This window comes from Trichoderma breve, chromosome 2 (assembly GCF_028502605.1).
Source record: "Trichoderma breve strain T069 chromosome 2, whole genome shotgun sequence".
Lineage (NCBI taxonomy): Eukaryota > Fungi > Ascomycota > Sordariomycetes > Hypocreales > Hypocreaceae > Trichoderma > Trichoderma breve.
The window spans coordinates 5,238,597-5,257,557 of NC_079233.1; the positions used below are offsets into that span (position 1 = coordinate 5,238,597).

At 45.7% G+C, this 18,961-nt stretch overlaps 2 protein-coding genes across 2 annotated transcripts; both read left to right on the forward strand.

Moving 5' to 3' along the window:
* Positions 1-2,604: 2,604 nt before the first annotated feature.
* T069G_03809 (uncharacterized protein) lies at positions 2,605-3,631 on the forward strand (the record flags this gene model as incomplete). The annotated part of the gene is made up of 6 exons (XM_056171019.1): positions 2,605-2,607; positions 2,805-2,907; positions 2,978-3,028; positions 3,082-3,102; positions 3,160-3,213; positions 3,270-3,631. The coding sequence occupies 6 exons, from the start codon at positions 2,605-2,607 to the stop codon at positions 3,629-3,631; spliced, it is 594 nt and encodes a 197-aa protein (XP_056031911.1).
* Positions 3,632-6,343: 2,712 nt separating this feature from the next.
* Positions 6,344-9,524, forward strand: T069G_03810 (uncharacterized protein; the record flags this gene model as incomplete). Its single annotated transcript, XM_056171020.1, has 2 exons — positions 6,344-9,279; positions 9,413-9,524. The coding sequence occupies 2 exons, from the start codon at positions 6,344-6,346 to the stop codon at positions 9,522-9,524; spliced, it is 3,048 nt and encodes a 1,015-aa protein (XP_056031912.1).
* Between the last annotated feature and the right edge of the window lie 9,437 nt (positions 9,525-18,961).

Sequence of the window (18,961 nt, forward strand, 5' to 3'; positions counted from 1 at the left end):
ACAATCGGTCCCAAAGCCCTGTCCCCAGTTTACCTTGGTGCTGAATATAATGCAATCTGGAAACAAATACTTCGTATACATAGAGTTACTGGATTACCGTATCTGTCATGTGAAGAAACAATGCTGTTTGAACAAACAAAGTCTGTCAGGTAAAACACTTCCTCTGCCCAAAGCTTTCCACGTTCTGAATAGCACATGGTAAGATGTTATATCATATTAAAATATGATAATGGGCCGATGCTATTCAGATTCCCAAATTCTACGTCTAGCAATAGGGGTTTGCCACAGTGGGACACCCCTGTTTGTTGTCGAATTTTATGATTGCAAAATCCAAGCGGGCAAACAATTGAACACACCAGCGCTTTGTCCACACAGTCCAACAACTTTAAACAATCAACATGACTTCTGGCAACATTCTATCTACCTATCGATCATGTATTGTGGCTCTCCCTAGATCAAGCAGGGCGTGCAGTATTTGCACTGGCAAGGCGGTCAATCGGGCAAAGTTCAGGTTCTCATGAAATCCCAGCACAGAAACCTCACTGGCCAATTAGGAGCATACATAGGTATACCGCCGCAGATTCTCCGGTTTACATCCGACGATTTCCCGTGCACCAAGTTTCCTCTCTTGCATTCCCAGCCGCCCGAGTGGCGACCAGAAAAGCAGGGAATCCAGGAATTCTGAACACGCAAGAGCTGTATTATGCGCACACAAAAGCTGCACCTAGTCCGCTGAAGCAGTCCCTTTGGTGCTCCTTTGTGTGTGAATACTGATTTTGCGGTCCCTCTTCTGGTCACCGCTAGGCGCCCTGATCGACCCACCTTCATGAATCTGCCTCACTTTGATCGAAATTGATGATGGTGTCCTTCGCAAGACTTTGACCCAACTAAGTACCCTCAATCAACCTATCTAACCTTAGACGAACAAACTAACTCTGGTATAATAGGCTGCCAGCGATCCGACTAGAACTCCTTACGTGAAATCCTCGAGACGCCGCTACCAACGCACCAAAGCGAGACAAAATCTTCGAATTCTCCCCCGTTTTGACAGTCTTGCGACCTTCAGCCAATCACAATGGGGGTTCGATATGGTGAGACTGCTAGGTCAGCCATAATGACCAAGAGCGAGGGCGATTGGACCCTGTATGCATGGCTCCGTCCTTGATCATGGCGGGACTAGATGTACCCGCACGCATCATATGTCACTGTACCATACCCGCGAAGTTCGAGGATATGATTCCGCCGACTGTTGCTCCGTTTTGTGCAGATGTACTCCGTACCGACTAGGTACTTGTACATACGAGTACGTCATCCAAATTCGGATGTATGCATATTATACTTTACCCCGAGACTCGCAACCGAGTATCGCTTCCGGCCCCACGGGAGCTACCTGAATTGAGTTTGACTTGCAGGGAAGTCAAAGCCAATCAGATGACCGCTTTGATATTGTGGCAATTCCACTTTTGACGACAAGCCGCGGGACGAGGCTTGATGTGATGGATTTTGTGCGACGATGCGCTCACGTTTCGGATGCCCACATAGCACTCCCTACAACCGGTGTCATATGAACAGAATTAGAATGGCAATAATAAGGAAAGTTTTTGATGTCAGAGACATAATATCGATTAAATATTCTTCCTGGTGTTTTTGCTTGCGCACATCTTTTGGATCTAGGTGGAAACGGCAAACTGTTGCTATTTTACCAGCTTGCATTAAGATGAGAACCAATTAATACGCTCACAGCATCTGTACATGCTCGATTACTAGATCAAACGCCTTAGTAGTGTTAGATATTATTGTATGCCCGGATTTGCTATACCCGGGCGAGTAGAACAACCGCATATGTGTTGGTGCCGTGCCAAAACATCGGCCTACGCTGAGGCCTTACCAAGAGGTACGGTGAAATTTGGCAAAGCAGTCTTTGTACCATAATTAGAGTAGTATCTTGTCAATTTACACAGATTCTAGAGTCTCCGGTGCTTCCCTGCGCTTCCTTGTTCTTTTGACGAGTTGGGCAACGATCTTTACCCGTGTTTCCCTCGTGCTTGTGGCTGCAATGATCGATACAGGACATACATAGTTCGTCAAACATTGCAACTATAATGCATCACTAGAGAGACCCCCATAAGCTTGCACGTCTGGTTAAACAGTCAACATAGCAATGTCTCCAGAGGCGAGAAGATATTATTTGTATCACTCGCGAACATATATAATGTCAAGATGCAAGCAATGATATGTTTTATCGGATGTCTACCAGAGTAAAAGGGTCATCTGCAGTGATTGAGTGCTGAAAGGGCTGCCTGGGGCCGACTGGCTAGCCCTACGCGAGCTTGTGAGGGCAATGTGAGGCGCACACGCCGCCTAGAAAGAATTCCTCAGGCCGCCACCCTCTTGGATTTTTTTTTTCCTCCTTCAAGCCCATCGAAACGTACGTGTCTATGCCCCCATCGTGAGAATGCGATCAGCTACTGACAATTTGAGATGCAGGTCGTTATAAAAACAATTTTTTTCTTCAGGTAAGTTCAAACACAATCATTTTCAACATGCACAGAAGAGCGCAAGGGCTAACTTGGTGCGCAGACAACCATCAGCCTCGTCAACATAATGGTAAGTTAATACTTTCTCAAGTTCCCATTCTACTCTTGTCACAACCGATAAGCTTTTTGGAAATCGTTTGCGCCTCCTTCAGTATATAACCCCTTAATTTCCCATCCTACACTCGTCAGATATACCACAGTTTTTGGAAACCATTTCAGTCTCTCAGTACCATCGTAAAGTACACTATACTAATATGTATTATATAGGCTACCGACGTTCGAACTTTCTTTGAGACAACTCTGGCGGTGTTGGGCCGCCCCAGCGGCAATGCTGCTGTTTCTGGCGGCGGCGGTGGTGGCGGTGGCGGTAGTATGTCGCTCTTTTGTCCATACTTACCTATAAGGTATATATATAAGGAAGTACACTGACCTGGTTATAGGACGAGGAGGACGAGGAGGTCGAGGGGGAGGAGGATGCCGAGGGGCTGGTGGTAAGTTTCTTAATAAACCCGGCATCTATCTCAGTACTGACTTTTGAAAATAGGCCCACGCCGTAAGCGTGGTGGTAAGGATCCATCTACGGATTACGAATCGCACAGTTGAAGCTAATCATAACGAATAGGCAAGAAGAAGAAGGAGGAGGAGAAGAAGGAGAAGAAGCAGGGCAGCGGCCCCAGTAAGTTTTACAGTTTGTGTACATTGTCTATCTCATGGCTAATCATAGGTACATAGAACCCGCGGGAGTCACCAAGCTCCCAGGCCTGCTGGGGCGTGGCCCCAATGGGACGTTGTCCCAGAAGCAACGCCGGGGCTTTGCGGCCCTTGGCCTCGTGGCCGAGGCCGACGCCGACGCCAACGCCGAGGCCGACGCCGCCGCCAAGGCCAACGCCGAGGCCAACGCCGACCCCAACAAGGGGGAGAAGAAGAAGAAGTCCGACGAGGATAAGGAGGAGTCCGACGAGGACATGGCCGACGGCGACGACGACGATGATGATGATGTGGTGGTGGCGACCACCCCACGACGATCGCGGGCCCGTGTGCCCAGCCAGGGTGTGCCCTCCGGGGCCAAACTTCGCTCGGCCGCGAAAAAATAAAAAAAAAAAAAAAAAGAGAAACTTCGGGGGAGGTTTTTTTTTTTCGTTTGAAAAAACGGGCCGGGGAGGCCGTTTATTTTTTTTTTGTTGTTGAACAGCCTGGGTGGTTGTTTTTTTTTTTCTGTTGTTGAAAAGCCCTGGGGGCTGTTTTTTTTTTTTTTCGTGGCAGATTGGCCTGGGAGGCCGTTGTTTTTTTCTTCGTTTTTTTAATTTGTTATGAATGAATATGGCTTTGTGCGCTCCGGAACATATATTGTTTTTGTATTGGTGATTGTCCCAAAGCGTAATATTCTGGGCGTTCCAAAACAAATGTTTTTGAAGCTGCTTCCCAAGCTGAGAGCTTCCTTAAAGTCCAAGCAGCAAGAGTAGATTTTGAAACTGTCCAGCTCCCTAACGTTTCATAGTAGAGCTCATATATTTTCATATAGTAAAAGATTTCAAATAATGCGTCAAACTCCGAGCGCCTTCTCAAAGATTCTCAAACTGATTGAGTTGTTCTCTCGTGTCCGTCGATATTATTTAAATACGTTATTCCGTAAGCGCTCAGCCCTCAGCTGGTAGTGAAATTTCTATCTAGACTTGGCTCTTCAATCGAATCCTCAAAGTCCCTCGAGCAGATAAGCTTTCTTCTTATGTCTTGGCTCTAAAACTTATCCATTACTGTTCTTTTATCGATTCATAATATCTCATCCCTTAGACACCACAGTAGCAACTTTCTCCTTCTCCTGCTAGTGTCTATCTATTATATTTACTAAAGTATTCTCATGTCCTTGATCTATTTTCCCTTCTACGTCTGTAAGTAAGTAAGAAAAATATATATCTAGAGATCATAAACTACAAACTTTAGGTATGTCTAAGTACTGTATTTTATTTATATATAGTTAATTTAAATATATACTACTTTTCCATTGTATCAATAACGCAGCCCCAGCATCTATGTCAGTGCTCAAGTATGGTCACCAGGTATACTTTAGTCCCATACCAGCTGGCAGAACATGGCTATTATTGAACTTAGTTTCCCCAAAGATATTATATTTTATACTAAATATAATATTTCCACTACGTCTACCTTTATTACCATGAAGCAATATATGACTGTTATCTATTTTTACATAGAGATATTTGCCAATTTCTATTCCAATTTGGACAATCCATCTTACAAACCTCCTCTCATCTATTATGCAAAACCGATAGTACTACTGATTTAATGCCATCTTATATAACAGTTCATATTCAAATATGTATTATTTTTGCACCTGTTCCCCAAGATGACCTTTTATTTCTTGCAATCTTGCCACATCTCTCTCCCAATTATATTATAATCTTTTAGTATATCTTACACCCATGGGCTAATTATCTTGCCGGTAATTCTATCCAACTGCCTTATTTGTATACATTCCCTCAATAACGTTACCCATCGCCGTCTTCTATATTTATCTCAAGTTGCATTTGAGCTTGTACTGGCAAACATACTAATGGTAATATCGACATAATTCCAGATGCAAAAAGTAAGAAGAGGATAAGAGAGAGAGTTGGCAAATTGAATGGCAAGATAGATTGCGAGATTTTCTCTTCAATAGGGGCTTTTATGCAACTCAAAGTCTCGGGTGCTTTTATAACTTCGTTGTTGGGAACAGTCGGCAAGTAACGACGATGTTGACGAATTCAGCGGCTTGTTCGGGACTCAGCTTCAAAACATGTCATCGGATTAGCTCAACAAAAGGGAATTGCCATGGAGATGTGTCCATTCTTTCAGGTGGAGATAAACGGCCGGTGACTTTTTGGTAAATACGCCTTGTATTTGGTCGTTAGGGCAGCAAGTGAGATATTTTGGTCATTGTAAACGAACTTGAACGCCCTCGTGTTAGCGACATTTGATTCATATTTTAGTTGAAATGGAGTGACCATAAACCTTCATCAATGGGCTGCGGGTTGCCCTAACATTTTACTCATTGCTCTCAAACATATTACAATTAATCGAGTGAAATACTTTTCTGGAGGCTTTACTGATGTTATGTTTAGATTAATGTTCAGAACTGTTTGTGGAACTGTTTGTATGCTAAATACTGTGTGAGATTCCATGGCACCGCATGCAAGATTATGTGGTTTGCTCATCAACTTATGTGCAATGTCCAAGTGTATGTATATGTGTGTATATTAAAAACTGAAGATTATTAATTGTAGAGCATGCCATGCTGTCCTTTAGTTTCTCCGATGCACACTCTTAATACATCGGCAACGCACTATGAGAAACCCCTATAGAAAAAGACATATCCAACAATCGTGAGACGAATTTGTCAAATGCATTTGTGCTCCAACGTAATAAGACAGCAATGTCAACCATCCGGCGCACGCAACGTAGAAATTGCCAACTGATTCAAGAAATGAGAGGCAAGCATGAGCTTTTTTTATTGTTTTTTATTCTTTCTTGCAATGCTAGTTTAAAGTCCAGCCAATCGTGTGTAAAGATGTGTCTGTGACGAAGTCGTCGTTGTTTGGGAAGGAGGCAGTCGCTCCTTCCCCAGTGACGAGCCGCATCACGACGCACAAAAAAAGACAAGACAAGATTGATCATGATGATTCTTCTTTTTCTCTCTCTAGGCATACTTCAAATATTCGATTTACTACCAAGATCCCATCGTTCGGCTCCAGTTTGTTGGAGTCTTTATCACTGTCTACTTTTTTACACCTCCCCTCCCCCCCTTTTTCAAAATGCCTGGAAATGCGTCGATTCTCCGCTATTTCCCAAAGCTCAATGCTGGCACGTCTGACCAGACTGCTGCTTCTTTGAGTGCCAATGATGCTGGCGCGCCTGAAAAGGCTGCTGCTTCATCGAAGTACGATGATGCTCGCGCGGCTCCTAGAGCTGCTGCATCGGCATCGAATGCTGGCATGTCCGAAAGGGCCACTGCCTCATTTAAGTACGGTGATGCTCGCGCGGCTCCTAGAGCTGCTGCACCGGCATCGAATGCTGGCATGTCCGAAAGGGCCACTGCCTCATTCAAGTACAACGATGCTCGCGCGGCTCCTAGAGCTGCTGCACCGGCATCGAATGCTGGCGCGCCTGAAAAGGCTGCTGCCTCATTCAAATACAACGATGCTCGCGCGGCTCCTAGAGCTGCTGCACCGGCATCGAATGCTGGCATGTCCGAAAGGGCCACTGCCTCATTCAAGTACAACGATGCTCGCGCGGCTCCCAGAGCTGCTGCACCGGCATCAAAGTACAACGATATTGGCATATCTGAAGAGATATCAGCCTCTATCAATGTCTCCCTGGACAATGGCCAGAGACATGACAATGACGGGGCGTCTACTCGGACTGCCCCTTCAGGCACTTCTGAAGGTACTTCCTTGGCCAATGGCCGTGAGAGGCGACCTAGAAGATCAGCCTTTGCCAACACTATAGCTGGCATGAAGAGGGCTCTTATTGACCCTCTGGCTGAACACGAGGCTCCTGAGCCTTCTCCAGCGAAGAAGAATAAGATTTCTTCTGCTGCCGATCCATCAACTGATGGTTTCGGAGGTGATATTGCGTCGACCGTGGCGCAAGCAAAGGAGAAGGCCAATCCTGTGTCCAACTCCCAGATGACCTCTGGCGAAGCAGACCGTGGAGAGCCACTTGCTTCTGGCAAGGAGTCAATCGACTCCGTTGCTGGCAGGTCTCAACCTCAGCCAGTGGAGTCAAGCAAGAAGAGGGCCCTTAGGTCCACAAAGAATATCGCCGCCTCTAACGAGGTTCCCTCCAAAAGGGCGAAATCAGGCAAGGCAAGTGCCCGTCGGCCTGAAAGCACCAACAAAGATGCAGATGGTGACAACGTTGATGGAGTCATTGACCCAGTTGTCCCTCTTGTATCTATTGGTGCCGAGCCCGTTGCTCCTCGGCGATCAAGTCGATCTGCCGCCGCAAATGCAACGGCTCGTATAAAAGATAGCTCCAGGGATAGCATAAGCTCTGCTGTGGAAGCCGAAGGGCTTCCTCCAACACCGCCATCTATCCCCAGGCCAAAGGCCGGAAGCAAGGCCAAGGGTAAGGCCAAGGCTCCTGCTATTGATGAGAGCACTCTCGTCGACGACGTCTGTGGTGTTCCACATGACGATTGTAGTGACGACTGGGTGCCTCAGGATGAAGAGGATGAGAGCGTTATTCCTGATCAGCTGATCTTGGGTAAAAGATCTTTGATCGATGAGCTCCCTTTCGATTCTGACGAGTACCTTGATGACTCTGATGATACACCAGAGGAGTTTGATGAGCCTCTAGATGAACCTGATGAGCATCTGGGTGAAGTGGACAAGGAAGACGATCCTGGCTTCCTTGATACCAATGACGACAGTTTCATCCCCTTTGAGGATGTTGTCGATGAAGCTGATGATATCGAAATTGACGATGTCATAGCTGTAGACACAGGAGCGCATGTTGATGCCGCTCTCTGGATAGAGGAATACAATGAGTCACATCCTGTGGATCCTAATGATGTTGATCTACAGAGGTTTGACCATTCATTCACTTGCATGATTGAATTCCTGTGCCAATGGGCTGTTGATAGCACCAACAATGGCTGGTACAAACTCCCCCGTGAACAGAGGGAAATGACCGCAGGATTTCATTCATTGTTTCACAGGGCTGCACTAAATCCTGCTCAATTGATCCAAATTTGTCTTGATGGCATGCCAAGACAGACTAGAAAAGTCCTTGGTAGAGCAAATCTCAATGCAGTAGATCTTTTTGATCTCCCAATCATACCATTCGAGTGTAAACATCGTTTGGTATATTTGGATGTAGCAACTCGTCTACCAATGGGCGATATTCACATTACTCACGACCTTGGTGACAAATGTAAGCCCAGAAAGACGGCAAAGTCCTCAGCCGACTTGAGCCAAGCACTTGAAGTCAACTTGTATGTCGGCTCAAGTGCCAACAGGAAAGGCGGATCATATCGTATTCGCCAGCATCTTGGTATAGCAAATGGCTATCTCAAACGTGAGAAAAGTAGTCATTACGATGCCATTTGTGAACCTGACGTTGTGCCAAATTTTCGCTTGGTTGGCGCATGGCAGAACCCATACGCTGACAGTAGCTACGATGGCCAAGATGTCTCACGATGGATTGTTCCCCTAGTTGAGGGCCTAATTATGGTTTATCTTGGCCTTTATACCAAGAGACATACGGTGCCTCACATGCCAAAACTGTTTCCACCAAGTTCATATACTCTGGCGGACATTCTACGAGATCAGACTTCATGTCCCGATTTCGAGAGCCTCAGCTTGAATAAAGCTTGGCCACTTATGCAAGGTGTTGCAATTGGACCTACATCTGTGAAGGTCTGCGCAAACCCAGAGTGCCGCCGTCCACGAACCGGAACTGATGCAGTGCAGCTGGGGATACTTCCAACCAAGTACTTTGTCAGAATCGGCTCTGTAGACTTGTTGGCTGCCCTTTACTGTCAAAATTGCAGCGCATACTATCGCAAGCATCATGAGAATCGATCTCGACAGGGATTAGACACCGGTCGATGGTGGCACGAGAGCGACTTTGAAGAAATTAACAAAGTCTGGCTTGCCAACGGACATGAACGCAAATGTCACAATATCCATTGTGGCGTGTTGATTCATCCCCGTGCCAATATCTACGGCGTAGAAAATGGCATTAGGTGCTACAGATGCTATAAATTTGCTTATAAGCATCACAAAGAGTACTCATTACCAGAAGAAGATCATTATGATCAAGAAGGTAATTGTGAGGTTTGCCACAGAGAAAATGTGCGCATATTCACATGGACCAAGGTTGACAAGCGCAAAGACGCCAACCTACCGTCCAAATTATGTAGCTCTTGCTACAGCGGCCGTTGCTCATTCCTTCAAGACGGTATTCCAATCAACGCAGATGGTAAAGTAATTCCATCATGTGCAAATACTGCTTGTTGGGATCAGGTTAAAAGATATAACCAGCAGAAATACCGTGCCTGGAAGCTTGTTGAGAATGTCAATGAACATCTTTGGCGTTGTCTCCGATGTGATTATTGGCATGAAGTTGGCATCGATGAATTCAGTCAAGCTGAAGATCTGCCAAAACCGCCAGTTGGTCCACTGGCTAGTCACAGGTTCAACTCCACAGAGTGTGCCAAATGTGCCCGATATATCTCTTCTAATGGCTGGAAGAAGGTTGATGGCGGCTATTTGTGCACCAGCTGTATTGGGTTGAGATGTTCAGCATGCGACGCTGACCCAAACATGACCCCTACCAGACAACGGGCAGATGGACAAGTTCTTTGCATAACTTGTGAGAGCAAGACATACCGCAGTCTCCCCAAGGCTCTCATCAAAAGGGAGTGTTGCAATCCAAATTGCAACGTTACCGAGGGGAGTAGTTGGCTTCGCGATCTTGAAGACCCAACTAAATATCGTTGTGGTCGCTGTCACGCCTGCTTCACCAAGCATGGAGTCGAGTGGGGTTTGGCATACACATGTCACAATCCTGATTGTGATGCGAGTGGCCCTGACATCAAATGGTATGTGAGCACGGCGGATGGCAACCGCAGGTGCCAACCGTGCCAATCTGTTTTCATGAAACAAGGGGTAGAACGGCCCATCAGACCCCGATGCCACAATTTCTCAGTTTGTGGCCATGATCATACCAATTTCACAAAGGGGTTTACAGTCGATGTCGCAGGCGATGGCAACGTCCGTTGTCTAAGATGCCACGGCTATTGGTTGAGGTGCAGCCGCCAACTTGACCGACAAACCGCTAATAATAGCGTGAGGCCCTCAAAGGCCGAGATGAAGTCTAGAGCTTGCCTCAGATGCGGCATCACTGGCAATGGCTCACCCAAGTGGTGGGTGTGGAACCCCGGCTGGGCTTGTATGCCATGCTTCAAGTTTTTAAAGGAAGCTTCATGCTCAGGAACCCGCCCAGTTGAGATTCAACCAGTTGAGATCCAACCAGCTGGAAGTCACCCAGCTGGAAGTGGCCATACTGAAAGTAATGGTCCACAAGACGACACGGAAGTCTGATTCCGCTACCTTCGGGAGTAGTGTTGAAAAGGCTGATCCAGGGGTCGCCCCGAGAAACCTTGTGTAGGTGGACAAATGGGGTGCGACGCCCGTAATAGATTGAACAAATCTATTATTCCGAAACGTGACTGGACACCTCTTCGTGGTGTTTTGGACCAGTAACCAAGAAAACCTTGGTGAAGCCAAGTTTCAGCAATGGGTGTGGACCTACACAACACGACATTCCTCGAACCACACACCCATCAGCGCCTGCTCTCCAACCCAGCAATTCAGTATTGCTAAGGGCGATTGTAGAGAGCAGTAAACAGTGGACTTTTACTCCACTGTACGGCGCTTTCGAATGTCGACCGGATGCTGTCAATGCAGTTGCATGCCGAAGGCTTTTCCCAGCCTTTGTAAATTCTGCTGTGTACCATCCGTCGAAAGTGACTGTTGGTCCGTTGGTGAAGTTCATGGTTATACGCTGTTCAAAGCCAAGTCAGCACCATAACAAACCAACAATATACATTGGCCATGTACAAGATTAACAGTTAAAGTGATGTGACCGCCAACCTCGAGACGCTGGAGAGCGTCATGGAGATCATTGAGATCAAAACTACCGTCATAATCATGAAGCAGCCACTTGGAGGCGCGCATCGTGACACGGGGTCAATCCTACGAGGGATCATGGCATCATCAAACAAACATACTCAAGTGAGAGCAACAAGAGAAGGAACGGGGGCCAGGAAAGAAGGGGACTGCTTTCAAACAGCCGCCTCCATGCACACTGCCGAGACCCTTGAGCCCATTGTATCGCCTACAATACGGCACTGGGTCAAGAGCAGTTGGGGCGGGCGGACTGACGCTCTGCATATAACTCATGCATTTTGAGCAAACTGAAAGCAAGATATCATCTTCTGGCCGGCTGGAAGCCGAAGGCGGGTTGGACAGATAACAATGGGCACGGAATGAAGAGGAAGTTGGGTGGACAACGACAAACAAACAAACCAGGCCAAACCAGGCCAGACCAAACCACACCACACCACACCAAAAAACGACGATAACCACAAGAACAACAAGAACAACAACAACAACAACAACAACAACAACAAGAAAAGCAACCCATACACTCACACAGATCATCAACATGGCGACCGACTTCGACTTTGACTTCAATTTCCATGAAGGGTCAGAAGTAGAGGGGAGGGTGTGATGTGATGCTGGAATCGTCCGAAAAACGGACGAAGTAAAACATGGCGGGGTGGAATCATTGACAAACAGGGAGACAAAAAAAGAGAGAGAGAAAAGAAGAAAAGGAAAGGAAAAGGGGGGACGGTGAGGGCAGAGTTGGGAAGACGTGAAACACAAAAAAAAAAAAAAAAGGAGAAAGAGGGATGTGGCGACGAGGACGGCATAGCTGATGCACACTGGTCCGACACGCGGGTGTAGCACAACGAGTTGTTGTTCGATTATGCCAAACTCGAGAAGGCATGGGAGAGAAACAAGATGGGGAACAAATAAAGCCAAAAAAAGAAGAAGAAGAAGAAGAAGAAGAAGAAGAAGAAGAAGAAATAAACATATATATATGAGAGGAAGAGAGGGGGAGAGGGGGAGAGGGGGAGAAGGAGAGCGGGGGAGAGGGAGATTGAGTGTGAGAGAATGGAGGGGAAAAGGGTAGGCAAAGAGTTGCCGAAGCGAATTACCGGCTACCTGTGCCATCGATCTTCTTACTGGCGAAACTTTGATCGGACCTCTTGTTGCGCCGTCAAAGCCAATACACAACCGGCGTGCCAAAGACTGATGCCCAGCGGAGAGATCGGTGCCTTCACGGTTGCAAAGAAGCCCAAGAGAAGCGTTTCGAGTACGGGCACATCCATGGGCAGACCATCCTTACTGGGTACACTTAACGTCGACTTGGAGTTATTGCGCATGTTTCATACGACAATTGTTGACTCACAAGTACTCGCAACATCTATTGCCTTTGCTCGCCAAACAATAGGCAAACAGTGAACAGACAAACGACGACCGAAGTGCTCACATGCCGGCCCACGAACAGTCACAACGCAACTCACTTTGAGTTGGTATCACACTACAATGATGGCACCGCAACTACAAGTCCAACAAATGGCCCAGAATGGGCAGAAGATGCTCCATGCCAAAGGCTAGCTAAATGGAAGATCCATCCTCGCACCAACGCCTTCACACTACAACCTCGCATCTCATGACGCAGACTCAGCTTCAAATCATCCATCATACACATAAATGGACCAGCAAGCTGAGCAGCCTTTACGTATCACCACAATGCTCCAAAGACGCTGGATGAGACACGCGGCATGCTGGACTAGGATCAGTCTCCGAGGGTTCAACGGCGATAACACAATTACACAACAACATCTACAGTCATCCACAACACCGTTTCGAAAGCCCTGCTCACCTCTATATGATGCCAAGTTTTGAAAGTGATAGCAGATGTCAATCGACTTTGCGTTGGTCCAGAAACAATCTCAAGCGTCACAAAATTTGATTGCGATGGGCAACATATTTTGGCAAAGGCAAGGGAGGGGATTTGGGTAAAGATACAGATGCCATCTACTTGGGGGGGGGGGGGAATTCACTTGCATGTGCTGTTGCTTCGCTAGATAAATTTTTCTGAATCTCCAAATTAAAAGCAGTGAACAAGATCAACCCGCGTTTTTATCACATGAAAAACTCGACTGGAAAAACTTTCTCGCCCCTGATCTATGTAAGAGAGTTGAGATTTACGAATCCTGGATTAACTCCGTTAGGCATTTTGTAAAGCTTTCATGGCGTTTATGATAGAATCTGTTGTTTATTTCTGCTGTAAATGTTGATCATGTTTAATTTATGGAACTGGGAAAGAATAATTTCTATTCATGTTTGTGCTAAAGTAAGAATTATATGAGGTTTTCTATTCAGCAAGGGGTCAGCCTTAAAATTAGAAAATCACATATAAATCCCCCCTTTACTCATTTCTCATATGTCATTACATAAAAAACCTCCAAGTAGTATTAAATTTTTAACCTAAGTAATATATATCTTAACTTCTGATGTCCTTATATAAGTATTATTTATATATATTCAAGACAGTATCAAGTATTTACTACAGTTGGCTCAAGTAGTCAAGTTTCTCTGTAATGCTTCCCTTTCCAGGCGATTTGTATGGGAATCTTCAAAATCCAAGGGGTACCCCTTGATTTCTCATTTTCCCATACAAATCGCCCTGACATCGATTCTACCTGCGTCCAGATCTAAAAAGTTACCTATTTGTAAATTATATGTTTCTATACTAATTTAAAAAAGCTTCAACTTTCCCCTTCATTGTTTACTCTACCTCTCACTGTGATTTCCTCCTTTTCATGTCCTTTTCTAGCGGCTGCAGCCCGGATCATAGTATGAAAGTGTCCGTACCTGCGCTTATAATCGAGTCACAAATCTTGATTCGGCCTTTTTGAGAAACTTTGCGTAGAAATTTATAAATAAAATTCCCTTCCTTAGCTCATCGTTGTCTAATTTACGTCTATTTACACTAAAAATCCATCTAGCGCAGCGTGATTTACATTCCTCTTCCCACGATCATTCACTTGTTCAGTGCTTTTTTACCAGCGTGCTTGTCGTGTTTACGCAGCTGGCGCCATCTTTTCTCAGCGTTAGTAAGTAAAATTGCCAGCTTCACCAACCGATTATGCTTCTCACAGATCTAACGGGCGCTTATTTTATCAGCTGGCGTTCTTCCTACGAGTTTTTTTTCTAGCTTCCGGCAATTGTGGCCACCGCGATACCCATGCCTCCTCTAGCGGTGCATCTACTAGAACCTACAAAGTCACATATACCGATTTATCCTACCATAATTCATTCCCTCTTTCTTCTGCTCTTCCCATCGTACATTTGACTCACCATCTCAATCGCTGCTTTTATTAAACAAGGACTATGGTCAGCTGTGAAGCAGGAGCTGTTGGGGCTCTATGGATTTTGCAATATTATAAGAAAGGTTTCTCTCACGGTCTTTTATATTGGTCTCCATCTCTCAGTTTATAATCCAGTATCCTAACCTAACTCCTGTATATTACGCTATCTTTTTAAAATCCACCAGCCTGCTATTTATCTTTATAACTATAAGTATACCCTGCCAGAGTTTTCATATATAGATTTACTTTATTTATCTAGAGCAGCGTTAACCTCATGCAGCATATCATGCTCTCCTTCCACAAATATTACCTCATGGCATATGTAAAGTGGCGGGGGCTCAGGTCGCACTATCCAGCGCTTTCTTGTCATAACTTACGAAGTTCCGGCGTTGAAAAAGATGAAAATATTCTATAAACTATTTTCTAGGAAAGCTGCGAAGCAGCTTTGGGCGAAGGTTCAATCGGAGTGAAGAGCTGCTTCCAGCTTTGCTTCTATTAATTTGACAACTCTCCAAGCGCTGGGAAAGTCAAAATATCTCGAGTTGTAATTATTTGTTTTCATCTTAAGTCACCGCTTTTGTATATATCAGAGACTCTCAATTGCAGTGTTTTCCCAGAGTCTAAATCGGTATCACGACGTTGTTTTTGTGGTGTTAGTATATACTCAAAAGCTACGTATTTCTCTTTTCTGTAATAATGGCAAATTACTGTATGGCGCTTTAACTCAATCTTATGCGATTGATACAGAAATAATCAGCATTTCTCGCGCTTCAAGACGATTTTAGTTTTACTATATAAGAACGCCTGGCGCCGCAGAGATAAAGCGCCGCAGGCAAGCCCCGGCAGCCGGAGGGCAAAAGCTTAGTAAAACCGACTATAATAGCAATCTAGACACCAGAGACAATAACAATGAGAGGATCTTGATCGGACTGGAAGAGCTTGATCAATGCAGCAGCTTTGTTTGCCCCTGTGGGCGCCTTAGTGGGCATCTGTATTATCTACTTCCGGTATCCAAGGCCACTGTGACTACTCATCAAGATCTTTTTACGAGAGAGGTCATATTTGTCAAGGAACTCCCCAGTGTACAACTCTCTCGTAGTATATTGATGGGGCAGCGTCTTCTTCAGATTCAGCGCATTTGTCCAAACCATTGATGAAGAGATGAATAGTTTCGAGTCTCGAAACTGACTTTCCCCGTATTCTAGTAATCTGTGTTGATGTCGGATGACTCTGATATTATTTTATCTTCGTGGTATAACGTTATCACTTCTGAAGGTAGAGAATCGCTTTAATCCCTTTAAACTATTTGCTGTAGTATGCTGGACGAGATCAACACTTGAGTTTGGCTGCTGCGCTCGTTATAATCGCAGCAGACGAATTAGCAAAATGTGTTTTCACGCGGTAGTTCTTCTTCGCGATCATTGATGATTAGGGATCTTGTGGAAACGTAAGCTGCCTATGTAAATCTCTAGTAGAACAGGAAACAATATACGCGAGACCTGTCTTTCCAGCCCCAGCTAAAGCCGCCAAGTTAGCATATACACAAGGAAGCCTTCCCAATAGCTCGTAGAATCAATGTATCCCAAGACACCAGAGAGTCCCAGTCTTGCCCTTCACCCAATCACGAAAACTGGCATGTTTCAATAGCTACATGCCGGCCCCAGGCTGGACCCTGTATAGAACAGTGAAATGCCGACAGCGAAACGATGGTGGACTTATTCAGTGGATGATCTTTCGCGCATCACTATCTCGAGACTTTGCTTCTGAGCTTTCCAGCTTGTCGCCAATTTTGTCAAACCTAAAGTTTGCTAGCTTTACTAAGTCTCTGATGTCAATTTCCCACAAGTAATTCCTACTCAATAGATGTGAAGCTCGTACATCACATTGTTCTGCAAGACTAGGCTGAAATAACATTTCGATCTTTCCGAGCGTACAAGTAAACCTGCTACTTTCTTCTTGTCAAACAGCCAGAAAAAAGGCTTCACCAATTGTCTCAGTTCATCTTAAGATGCTAGTTCGGAATAATCTTATCTAGAACTTGTCTAAAGAGACGCAGGGACCGTCTGTACCGCCGAGCAAACGGGTGGACTGTGACGTTAGTATGTTGTCACTGTGCGGCATGTCGTGCGAATCTCCCAAACGATCCTATACCATCTCAATCACGCAAACTATACTACTACGCTCATCTAGAAGCCGCGACCGATCGGCTGATCCATGCTTAATGTCCTTGAGATATTGCATTGCCGTGACTGCGAGCTGCAGCAGAGCTACGCCACTCGTCGATACATCAAGATGCCCCTCATGTTGCAATAAACGAAACCTCCAAATTCAATCTTTAAATGATAGTTAATATAATGCTTTATTATAATTTATGCTTGCACATTTTAGATATTCTGCTTTCCCGCCTGGCTAGCAAAGAGATACAGCTTACAGCCTTGTCGGAATTGCAGGGCTGCAGTCATGAGACCATTACCGTTAAATCATCGTTTCTGACATAAATCTAACCGATGTATGTGATGAGCGTGACTGGCGAAGCAATAATGTACATTACACAGAATTTATAAGTAGAGCTTCACCTACGCATCTTTCTTATGCCCACACCATTACACTTTCATACGACAATGCCAAAGTTCCAACCTTGTTCGACAGTTTGCTACACCTTTGGCCCGCTTATCTTAACCAATTAAGTGCCCAGAGCCCTATGCTCCCGTAGTTTCCCCGACTTCACCTTTGGTCGTGAATGATGTTTTAACCCACATCGCGTCCGCCAAAACTGTGCTCGTGCTTCACACATAGCTTTCTGCCTCAACCCCCCCAAAAAGCTTCTATAGCCACTTTCTTGATCGATCAATTCTGTCAATAGGCCCCCGCAGGGCCTCGATGGGAGCGTTGAAGTAGGATTCCAGATCTAAACAAGTGAGAGGAGGGACAGCTTCGTTTGTGTCACGCAAGCTTCTGTCTCAATTCACTGCCCCTTGAACAAAATATACAGCTAACTAACCCCCTCTCCTAGGTCTTTCTTCTCCATCCTCTTTTTTCCTTCTTCGTCTTCATCTTCCTCAACCTCTTCATCACACACCTTACATTCACAAACTACACGATTCCCTCGCCCGAAGCAAAATATTTTCCAAAGCCTCGCCCGCCCGCGAGCCACAAGAGATTTTTCCAAAGCCTCGCCCGCTCGCGAGCCGCAAGCAAGTTCAATATCAACTGCAAGAATAGAGCCTCACCCAATCAGAGAGCTGTCAGTCGCCCCCTGTGCTTATGGCCGATAATCTACTTCTAAACTGCGGTGCGTTGTAGAGCCTCCTTAGCATATGGCGCAGTTAGTCTCAGTTACCGATTCGCCTGAACTCTATTCTTGCTTTTGAGATGTTATCAATCCCACCATCACCTCACTCACCGCTGCGCCTTTCGAATGAAGCCCTCAATTTGCAATTGAGAAACATCTCCAAGTATCCTGCCCTGCTGCCTGGCGAATAAAAGGCTGCAGCTTACAGCCTTGTCGGAGTTGCGTGGCTGCGGTCGTGAGACAATCACCGTCCATTATCGGATGCTATAATTGGAAATACCGTATACGCAATCTGGTGACCAAATAATTGCATCTGATACAACCAATGAAGATGAATTACGCATCGCCAGGAGCGTCAGTAGTATGGTGACACATACTGGATAAGACAGAAAGGAAACGTGTGATGGCCGTCTCTAAGAGGTGAATCTACTGTACGAGATCTACCCAGTATCTGTCGATCTACATCTACCAAATCCTACCAGAAATACCTGCATCTGATCGATCTACTAGCATCTACTAGATCGACCTCCATCGTACGGTACTCACCCACAGCAGCCAACACTTCTCACGCCGCATCCACCACCATATTCAACCTGAAATATCAAATGCTCAACGCATCAAGTACAAGCCAAACCATTCCAATCCCCTTCAACAATAGCCTCACTCTCCAATCCAATACCGCAACCAATAATACCTTCCCCTTCCTCCTCATTCCACATCGTTCCTCCTCAAAGGGAGCAAAAGGGCGGGAACTCGGCATCCTTTATATGCTCGCAACTAGCGCCGGCAAAACCACTTTACGCGGGTTTCCCTGGAATCAATATACGCGTCCTTTACTCCCTTGGAATATTGGTTAAATGGGTTTCTGCCCTGTTCCTGAGACCCTAACCCACGGAAAGAAGAAGAAACCGTAGTACTCATCCTCCCTTGGAATTCTTCTTTCCCCTCCCCCGTTCTATGGGATTAGCTCTTTTGGATCCCGTCTAGCTAGGTGGCCTAAGCGCCTCGGACAGTGAGACCGTTCCTTTTCTCTTTTCTTTCTCTTCTTTTCTCTCGTCTTCTTTCACCTCGGAACAAATCCAGCGTAGAGTGAGACATGTTACGTACGTCTTCCGCAAACGGTCA